The sequence below is a fragment of the Camelina sativa genome, chromosome 20, assembly GCF_000633955.1.
Source record: "Camelina sativa cultivar DH55 chromosome 20, Cs, whole genome shotgun sequence".
Lineage (NCBI taxonomy): Eukaryota > Viridiplantae > Streptophyta > Magnoliopsida > Brassicales > Brassicaceae > Camelina > Camelina sativa.
This window is the reverse complement of record NC_025704.1, coordinates 18,321,952-18,332,906: the sequence shown is the minus strand read 5'-3', so window position 1 is coordinate 18,332,906 and position 10,955 is coordinate 18,321,952. Positions and strand designations below refer to the sequence as shown.

General features: G+C 38.1%; 3 protein-coding genes across 3 annotated transcripts; all 3 read left to right on the top strand.

Moving 5' to 3' along the window:
* LOC104772634 (ATP-dependent DNA helicase PIF1-like) lies at positions 86–895 on the top strand. The gene has a single exon (XM_010497225.1). It carries the CDS (start codon positions 86–88, stop codon positions 893–895), a length of 810 nt encoding a protein of 269 aa, XP_010495527.1.
* On the top strand, positions 943–1,820 carry LOC104772633 (ATP-dependent DNA helicase PIF1-like). The gene is made up of 2 exons (XM_010497224.1): positions 943–1,120; positions 1,243–1,820. Exons 1-2 carry the CDS (start codon positions 943–945, stop codon positions 1,818–1,820), a joined length of 756 nt encoding a protein of 251 aa, XP_010495526.1.
* LOC109131212 (kinesin-like protein KIN-14G) lies at positions 4,310–6,005 on the top strand. Its single transcript, XM_019241902.1, has 7 exons — positions 4,310–4,314; positions 4,397–4,650; positions 4,744–4,907; positions 5,032–5,226; positions 5,346–5,560; positions 5,639–5,842; positions 5,933–6,005. Exons 1-7 carry the CDS (start codon positions 4,310–4,312, stop codon positions 6,003–6,005), a joined length of 1,110 nt encoding a protein of 369 aa, XP_019097447.1.

Sequence of the window (10,955 nt, the reverse complement as noted above, 5' to 3'; positions counted from 1 at the left end):
AGATCTTAATTTGTCGGAATCTGATATCAAGAACTATACTCTACAAGAGATTGAGAAAGTTATGCTTTTTAATGGAGGATCCCTTATGGAAATAGACAATTTCCCAAAGCCAACTAGAGAAGGTATTGATAACTCGAACCGCTTGATTGTTGATGAGAGGAGGTATAACCGTAGTTATTTGAAAGAAAAACATGATGAATGGATAGAGATGATGACAGCAGAGCAGCGAGGTATATACAATGATATAACTGATGCAGTTTTAAAGAATTTAGGGGGTGTATTTTTTGTATATGGCTTCGGAGGAACTGGTAAAACTTTTATGTGGAAGACACTATCAGCTGCTATTAGGTCTAGAGGAATGATTGTTCTTAATGTGGCATCAAGTGGCATTGCTTCTTTGTTATTGGAAGGGGGTCGGACTGCGCATTCTCGGTTTGCAATTCCTATCAACGTAAACGATTATACCCTTTGTCGTATAAAGCCTAATTCTGATCTTGCGAACCTAATAAAAGAAGCATCTTTGATTATTTGGGATGAAACACCAATGATGAGCAAGTATTGTTTTGACTCTTTGGATAGAAGCTTTGCTGATATTATGGGGAACATAGACAACAAAGTGTTTACAGGAAAGGTTGTTGTTTTTGGAGGTGACTTTAGGCAAGTGCTTCCTGTAATCAATGGAGCGGGTCGGGCAGAAATTGTTATGTCAGCTCTAAATGCCTCTTATCTCTGGGATCATTGTAAAGTGCTTAAGTTAACTAAGAATATGTGTTTGCTAACCAACAATTTGAATGTTGATGAGGCTAAAGATATTGAAGAATTTTCTGACTGGCTATTAGCTGTTGGTGATGGTAGGATTTCAGAGCCTAACGACGGTGATAGGAGATGTGAATGATCCTAAATTTTTTAGGAGATTTATGGGAGATGTGAATGATCCTAAAAATGGCTCTGATAACTGAAGCAGATAATCCAATAAAAGCAATTAGTCTGGAAATTTATGGGAATCTAGCATTGTTAGGAGATGTGAATGATCCTAAATTTTTTCAAAGCAGAGCCATTTTAGCCCCAACCAACGAGGATGTCAACACTATCAATCAGTATCTCCTCGAGAAGTTGGACAGTAAGTATTCTTTTAAACGAGTTATATTCATATATTTTTATATGTTTAGGTCTTAATGATGTCAATTTTTGTGTCAAATGATTAAGTTGTAACGACTTGGAATTTTTTTCAATGACGGACAGGTGAAGAGAGGATTTATTTAAGTGCTGATAGCATTGACCCTACTGATTCAGATTCTTTGTCGAATCCTGCGATTACACCAGATTTTTTAAACAGTATCAAGATATCGGGCTTGCCAAAACATGATTTACGTTTGAAGATTGGTGCTCCGGTTATGCTGCTTCGTAATATTGATCCTAAAGGTGGGCTATGTAATGGAACCAGGCTTCAAATTACACAGATGGCAAATCATGTTTTGGAAGCAAAAGTAATCACAGGAGATAGAGCAGGTGATATTGTATTGATTCCTAAGATTGATCTAACACCTTCGGATACAAAGTTGCATTTCAAAATGCGTAGAAGACAGTTTCCAATCTCCGTTGCATTTGCGATGACTATAAACAAAAGTCAAGGCCAATCACTAGAGAAGGTGGGACTTTATTTGCCAAAACTGGTGTTCTCTCATGGTCAGCTCTATGTTGCTTTATCTAGGGTTACTTCTAAGAAAGGGTTGAAAATTTTGATCGTTAACAAGGAAGGAAAGATCGAAAGACAAACTACTAATGTGGTTTTCAAAGAGGTGTTTCAGAATTTGGATTAAAAATGAAGTTCACTACTAGAAACGTTTACTTGAAGTCAGGTATGTTTACTTTACTTTGTTGTAATTCATTCATTCTATATTTCAAACAGAAATTTTCTAATCATGACATGTTTCATCTATGACAGTCTACATAACTTATTTGCAAGTGGAGAAAAAGAAGGAAATTGTCTGATTGTTCTCAGTTAATAGATATTAAAAGTCTACCAAACAAACAAGGATTTTACTCTAGATTTTAAAAGTTTTATTTACTTATATTGTTTTTAATTTCCAAATGACTATAATCCGTCTATGATATGGTTTTAATGGGTTTATCAGTGTCCAACTTACTAACTAATTTAGACGGAATATTAAAACAGACTAACACCTATTAAAGTTTCGCAATAGATAGAAAGACAGTAATAACTTACAAGATGGTTTGAAGAACAGACAAATATTGTACCCAATTCGTGCTAAGGGTTTGTTACACGCATTTCAGTATGGAATAAAAACCTGCAAGAGGAATCTACCATTAGTTACTTTTACATTTAAGTTATTAGTCAAAAAATTGAATGGAATAGTAAGAGAGTGAACTGGAAATTTGGGACTTATCTTTTCTCTATAATGTTCTCAATTAAGAGAGATGCGTTTTAGTCATATCTTTTAATTCATGCTTCTGCTAATAATGTTAAGTACCATTAACAAAAATCTGCAAAAGAAATCTACCTGAAGTCAATTCTAACAAAGATGTCAATGAGAAATATAAATTGAGTACAAATATATAAAATCTGGGCTTAGTCACTTATCTTTTATCCTTGATTTTCTCTTGACACATTCACTATTTAAATCATAGAACAGCTACCTGAATATATAAAAGGTGTTAAACCAAAATTACCTATAACTTAAAATAAAATATCACAGTTGGAGAATTCTGAAAATAACATCGAAATACCTTATCTCTTTTAATGATCCTCAGATCTGTTCATTAATCATATATTGCTGTAAATGATTAACCCGTGAAGATGAAAACAACACAAAGTAAACTGCAAGAGAAACGGTTGGACTGCGTCAGTTTTGTGGAAGATAAAACCGTCGAGCAAAAAGGAACAGTAAGGTTAGTCTCTTATCTTTTGTCGACAATAATCAACCGTAGTACACCCTTGAATTCATAGTTTCCATACATGACCAGCGAGATCGTCTCCGATATTTAAAAAACAAAAAAAAAATATAGTCAATTAAGGAGATGAGTCACATATGGTAAAAATTAATCAGACAAATACTACGAATCACAATATCAGATTTGTTTTGTAGTAATTGGGAATCTCGATTCAGCTAAAATTAGCCCAAACTCATATATGAATTCATCCATAAACATAATCAAATAGACGGAAGCGGAAGTGAAAAAAAAAATTGGGAAACCTAGATCTGTCTGTAATCATTGAAGACAAAGGATCAAAGGAGAAAATTAACTAATTGAAATCCGACATACCTTCATATTTCATCACAAATCTTCATCGGCATGAGATATCCGGGTATAAAAAAATGATGAACAACAGCCGATAACCTCTTCAGTTTTTTTTTTTCTTTTAATCCTATCCCTATTTTGTTATATTGTTCATTAGAAATTTAAGTAAACATTTTAATGGGCCTTACGATATACTAATAGGCCTCAAAATAACTATCCTTTCGTATAATTATAAATGTTTACACGTCCAAAATAATTATCCTTTCGATATACTAATGGGCTACCACACTTGCCTTTTTAATTACTTTATAGATACACTAAATTTAAACCTTTTGAGTTTACATAACTGTACAACACCAAAAAAAAATGTAAGAAAATGAACACAAGAGTAAAATGATGTTAGCTAAAAAAATATGTTTCACTTTATTTCATAAGTGTTAGTGTATCCTTTGATTATACTAAGTTTAAATTTTGTGTTTTTATCTTCATTCAATTTTATTACATTCTGCCCTCAAATTTGTATAATTGACCAGAGTTTACACACATTATATATTAACAAAATTCATATTCAAGATACAGATTTACCCCCGGTACACCGCGGGACAATGATTTCTGTTGACAAAAAAAAGTTACATGTAACTGAATTCTAATTCTTAAAAAAATAATGTCATAAAAATAAACAACAGACAACATCAATTTTAATTTAATTTAATTATAAAATAAAATATAGGCCCGCGGTGTACCGCGGGTTAAAATCTAGTTTGTACATTAATAAACAATAGTTTGAAAAATAATTATTTTAATGATTGAGAAATCTTCAAAGGTTTCTCTAGTGGAATGATGATTTTGGTTTAAGTAGTTAGTGAGTTGCTTTGATTAGTTTAATATTAATTATATGATTAATTTATTTTTGAGTCTTACAACCCCTAAATCGGCCACAAGAAGAGACATTTTGCTAACAGAGTTAATCTCATAATCACATATAATAATAAACAATTAAAAAAAAAAAAAAAAAACAAAGTTGAATAACTCTCAAGAAAAGTTAAGGATGAGGTAACTTCACTATCAAGAAAAGCCTACAAATTCACTCTCTTGCATAACTCGTTCTAACTCCAATTCTTCTTTTCTTTTGCAGTTGTGTAACTGTTCATGTTCAAGGCAGAGACCTCACATCTGGCACTATCCTCCATGGTTCTGTGCATCTGGTTGATCTTGCAGGAAGTGAGAGAGTAGACAAATCTGAAGTGACTGGTGACAGACTAAAGGAGGCTCAGCACATCAACAAGTCCCTCTCGGCTCTTGGAGATGTCATCTCCTCGCTTTCCCAGAAGACTTCTCATGTGCCTTACAGAAACAATAAACTCACTCAGCTTCTGCAGGACTCCCTCGGTGAAATTCTCAAAACCATCGTAACTTGTTGCATTTGTATCTATATATATACATGGACTTGAATCTTATACAACAAATTTTCTACAATATCAGGAGGATTAGCCAAGACGCTTATGCTTGTCCACATAAGTCCAGAAGCTGACACTCTCGGAGAAACTATTAGTACTCTGAAGTTTGCTGAACAAGTGGGAAGTGTTGAGCTAGGCGCTGCTCGTGTGAACAAAGATAACTCAGAGGTTAAGGAGCTTAAAGAACAAGTTCGTAAACCATACACTATGACTAGAATGTGGTTGTTCTACATACTCATTTGCTGTTTTCGTTCATTCTCACCATAAGTGTATATCATATCACTAATCTGCTACTGTTCTTGGGGGTTCTTAGCTTGCTAATCTTAAGATGGCTCTAGTGAGGAAAGGAAATGGTAATGATGTACAACCAACCTCTATACCAATCAACCGTGAGAGAATATCGAGAAGGATATCACTTGAAACTCCTACTATTCGACCCAAATTACCTATTATGGGAAACACATCAAGCAACAGTAAGCCCCAGATCATGGATCTAAGTGGATCAGAGGTAATGCTCTGCCTTCTTTCATGAGCTACCAATGCTGCTGATTTAAACTTAACTAGAATTGATAAATTTATGTCATTTGTGTATAAATGTAATATATATACCCTTTGAAACATATGCAGGCTTTTAGCGATTCTACTGCATCTGCAAGAAGGCACATCTTAGATATCCATGAGCTTATGAAATCTTCTTCTCCGGCTTGGCCAAGGCAATTACTCGAAGATAGAGAATCTAAGTCAGGGGAGTGGATCGATAAGCACGAAGAACAAATTCAAGATCATAATCCGAATTTTGCTGAGCAGTTTTACCAGTCAATGGTCCCTCAACAACATTCCCTGTAAGTAACTCACATTACATTTTATACTTTACTGTATGTAACTCTTCATCTTCTTAATCTTGATCTTTCAAACGACAGAAATGGTGGGAAACAAGATTTCGAAGTGCAGAGTATTACGGATAACGAATCTGATGAAGCCACAGCAAGCGATTGCTCAGATTCCGATTTGCTGTGGCGATTGAGCGTTCAAGTGAATGTTCCCAGAGTTTCGAATGTCCAAAACTCATCAAACCCCAAACCAAATAAAATTCAGCCAAGAACTGCTAAACTCTCAGAAACTAGGTAACAAAAATATATATACTTTTTTACAAGTGTTTCCAGCTAGTTTAAGCGATCTAATTTGGAGCTTTTGTCTTTTTTTGCTTGTGATAGAAGCTTGATTCCATCGCTGATCCCAGCACCAAGCAAGAGACTTCCTAATTCGCAGCCGCAGCGACCAACCTGATACGGTTCATCAGACTTATTATAGGAGCAAGCCGTTGGTGAATTCAAATATTGGGGAGGAGAGCTCTGAGTTGCCACGTCAGCAGGTTGCAAGTGGAAATGAAGACTCAGTTTGAAGAAGAAGGTTTGCCATTTTGAAGAAAGAAGAATAAATAGATTCGTTGGGACTCTTTTCTCTTTTATGTTAATTCTGAATTTGTTAGCTTCAAGAGATGTTCTTGAGCTCCTAAGTGATGTGCTCAGGTATCGATCAATGTTGATCGTAGCTTGTTCAGTTTAACAACCCAAACAGTTTCGTATTTCTTCTTGAGATTCCCGATTACAATCTCTGTAACTCTGGGATCTAATTCTAATTGAATATAGTGTTGCTTTACATTCGCGACTGTTCTATAATCTATCATTGGTGCGTGAAACTAAGATCGGAGCTTAATCGCGATGAGTGAGATGCAAGAACCAGAGTTGAGTGCGCTGTTGAACCACCAGGACAATCCGACGGAGAACCTTATGCATTTTTTACGCGGCGGATACTACTGACTGGTTCAATCGAAGGCGGAACATGAAGATAAGCTGCAATCGTTGGATGCGACGCTTCAATCGGTGCTGAGTGCCTTATCGCGAGTGGAGATTCAGCTGGGAAATCGACCGGAGCAGCCTGAATGTTCATCTCCACCGTCACAGGTACGGTATAATACCGATTCTTATCAACGTGTTTCTGATGATCGGAATCTACCACTGGAGAATAGATCTAGCTTATTGAGGAAGATTGATATGCCAGTTTTTGATGGATCTCAAGTGTATGAGTGGTTGTCGAAGGTGGAAAGATTTTTTCGTGTAGGTCGTTACTCTGAGTACGATAAGTTGGATATGGTAGCCTTAAGCAGAGAATTTCCCTCGTGGAATGAGTTTAACTAGGAGATGAATCGCAGAGAATTTCCCTCGTGGAATGAGTTTAAGCAGAGGCTGTTTCTACGGTTTGGAGAGTCGATTGAGGCAGATCCTGGTAATCGTTTGTTTGCGATTAAACAAACAGGGACAGTAGCAGCTTATGTCACTGAATTTGAAGATTTATCTGCTCAGGTTCCTGGTTTAGATGATTCTCATTTGGAGAAAATATTTTACAATGGTTTGAAGCAGGAGATGAAGGAAGTGCTTAAGATGAAGGAGCCTCAAGGTATTGAGTATCAGAAGGCAGCAGTGTTGAGAATGGAATCAAGCTCTTTTTGCCAATTAATTAGTGAGAAGGAGAACAGGCCAGTGGTACCAGTTAAGCAATTTGTTTCCAAACCTCCAATTCCTTATACAACGACTAAACCATTGATTTTAGCTGGTGGAGCGGGTTAAGCTGTACAACCTGGTGCAATTGTGAAACAGGGAGGTCAACCACGACAGAGGCATACATCGGAGGAGTTGGATGTCATGCGTAGTAAGGGCATATGTTTCAAGTGTAAAGGGAAGTACTCTCGTGGTCACGTCTGTCCCTTGAAAGAATTACAAATATTAACTGTTGTGGATGGGTTGGAATTTGAAGTGATGGTTGAGGAGATGCAGCTTGATGTTATAGAGGAGATAGTTCAGACTCCATAAGTGAGATGTTTATCTCTTAACTCTTTTCTCGGGTTGCATTCTCCAAGGACAACAAAGTTGACAGGAAGGATTGGTAAGAGCACGGTAGTGATATTGTTAGATTCAGGGGCATCTCATAATTTCATCACACCTGTAGTAGCGTCCCGCTTGAAGTTAAAAGTATCTAAGACTAATGCTTCAGAAGTAATCTTGGGGAATGGAGCATCGGTTCATGGCTTTGGAGTTTGTAAGCGTGTCTCTTTCCAAGTTGCTGGTGAGGAATTTGTCACTGACTTTATGGTGTTAGACCTTGGAGCTGTGGATGTTATTTTGGGTATTCAATGGCTAGAGACTTTGGGAACATGTCAAGTAGACTGGAAGCAACAGGAGTGGCAATTCACTTATCACGGTAAACGTGTGACGTTGAAAGGAGATCCGTCACTACACGCTCCAGCGTTCTCTATCAAGACTCTTGCTGCTCCAATTCGAAAAACTTTAACAGACAAACACGCTTTTGGACTCATGGTACCACCAGTTACTATTTCAAACAAACAAGTGGTGCCTTTGTTAACAGCGGTCTTAGACAAGTTTGCGGCAGTGTTTGACCTTCCGGTTGGTTTACCTCCAATCCGTGGTCAAGAACATACTATTACCTTACGTCCTGGAGTTCAAGCTATCACAGTTCAACCATATCAGTACCCGCATTCTACTAAAGAAGTTATGGAGAAGATGGTGGATGAGATGTTGACAGCTGGGATTATACGTCCGAGTAACAGCTCGTTTTCAAGTCCTGTCTTTCTAGTAAAAAAGAAGGATTCCTCTTGGAGGTTCTGTGTGGATTACAGAGCTTTGAACCGAGCTACTATACCGGACAAATTTCCGATTCCTGTCATTGATCAATTGTTGGATGAGTTATATGGAGCTGTTAGCTTTTAAAAAATCGATTTAAGATCAGGATATCATCAGATTCGTATGTGTGAAGATGATATTAAGAAGACAACATTCAGAACGTTGGAGGGCCATTACGAGTTCTTGGTAATGCCCTTTGGCCTCACTAATGCACCTGCAACCTTTCAATCATTAATGAATAAGGTCTTTAAGCCATATCTACGAAAGTTTGTGGTTGTCTTCTTCGATGACATCCTCATCTATAGTCCGAGCTTGGAAACCCATGCAACACATTTGAGTTTGGTTTTGCAGTTACTTAAAGAGAATCGCTTATTCGCTAATCAAAAAAAGTGCCTATTTGGACAACATAAGGTGGAATATCTAGGACATATCATTTCAGCTAGTGGAGTAGCTACTGATGCAGCTAAGACAGAAGTTATGCTTAAATGGCCAAATCCTACCAGTATTAAGCAGTTAAGAGGTTTTTTGGGATTGACTGGGTACTATTGAAAGTTTGTGAAGGATTATGGTATGATTGCAAGACCTTAAAAAAGGATCAGTTTGGGTGGTCTGATGAAGCTCAGACAGCATTCGACAATCTTAAGCAAGCGATGATTTTGACTCTTGTACTTGGTTTACCAGACTTTGACAAAGTTTTTGTTCTGGAAACAGATGCCTCGGGCACTGGTGTAGGAGCGGTGTTGATCCAGGATAAGCGCCCCCTGGCTTACTTTAGCCATGGCCTCACTGATCGAGAGCAACTGAGGCCAGCCTATGAACGCGAGTTGATGGCTATAGTGATGGCAGTTCTGAAATGGAAGCATTATTTGCTGGGAAGAATATTTAAGGTACATACAGACCAGCGTAGCTTGAAGTTTTTGTTGGAACAGAAGGAAGTTAATATGGAATATCAACGTTGGTTAACTAAGCTTTTGGGTTTTGATATGGATATCATTTACAAACCTGGTGTGGAAAATAAAGCAGCAGATGTTCTTTCACGCATTCCTCATCCGGTCTCTGCTTTATTGCTGGCTATTACAGTTCCAGAGGTGCTACAAATGCAGGATATTTAAAAGGAGATCGATGCTGATCAAGGGATCCAACAGTTGTTGTCTCAGCTGCAGTTAACTCCAGAGTCACTTGGTCATTATCATGTGGTGAATGGGAGACTATGGTACAAACAACGGTTAGTGCTTCCAAAATCTTCAATGTTTATTCCTTTGATTATGGGCGAGTTTCATGATAGCAAGCTGGGTGGTCATGCGGGTATTCTTAAAACTATGAAGCCAATTCAATCGGTTTTTCATTGGGAAGGTATGTACAAGGATGTGCAACGTCATGTTACAGAATGTGCAGTGTGTCAAACATATAAGTATTCTACGCTAGCACCTGCAGGATTGTTGCAACCTCTTCCGATACTTGTCGCTATTTGGGAGGATGTATCTTTGGATTTTATTGAAGGACTACCAACTTCCGGAGGAGCCAATGTGATTTTGGTAGTGGTAGACAGGTTGAGCAAGGCAGCTCATTTTTTGGGGCTTCGTCATCCGTTTAAAGGCTGTGATGTTGCTATGAAATTTGTCTCGGAGGTGGTTTGTCTTCTTGGTTTTCCCAAAACTATAGTTTCAGACCGTGACAAGATTTTTATGGGAGCTTTGTGGAGAGAGTTGTTTCGGTTCGCAGGCACTAAATTGAAGTTTAGTACATCATATCATCCCCAAACTGACGTTCAAACAGAGGTCTTGAACTGCTGCTTGGAGACATATCTACGCTGTTTTGCCTCAGGCCATCCAAAGACGTGGTTTAAGTACTTTATGTGGGCAGAGTATTCATACAATACAGCTTATCATTCAGCTATTAAGTCCACTCCTTTTAAGCTCGTTTATGGTCGGGATCCACCTGCGTTGCTGCGTTTTGAAACGGGGTCAACAACAAATTTTGATCTCGAGACACAACTCAAGGAAAGGGATTCTATGTTGTCTGATACAATTAAGGCGAATTTGCAGCGAGCACATGAGATAATGAAGAAGCAGGCTGATAAGCATAGGCGTGATGTGGTGTATGCAGTGGGAGATTGGGTTTATCTTAAACTTCAGCCTTACAGGCAGCTTATGGTGGTTCGGAGGTCGTGTCACAAGTTATCCGCCAAGTTTTTTGGACCTTTTCAGATTTTGGAGCGCATTGGTTCTGTTGTGTATCGCTTACAGCTTCCAGAATCGGCAAAGATTCATGATGTCTTTCATGTTTCTCAACTTAAGGCAGTGGTTGGAGATCCTCACTTGGTGCAGCACACGGATCCTCCGGAGTTGGTGGAGGATGCTTTCTTGTTTCCGGAGAAGATTATACAGGTTCGTTTCACTGCTTCTGGTCAGAAGGAATTCTTGGTGCATTGGTATGATCGTCCGCAGGAGGAAGACTCGTGGATGTTGTCAAAGGAGTTTATCCGCTTGTTTCCAGAATTTCAGCTTGAGGACAAGCTGGGTCTCCGGGGGGGGGGGGG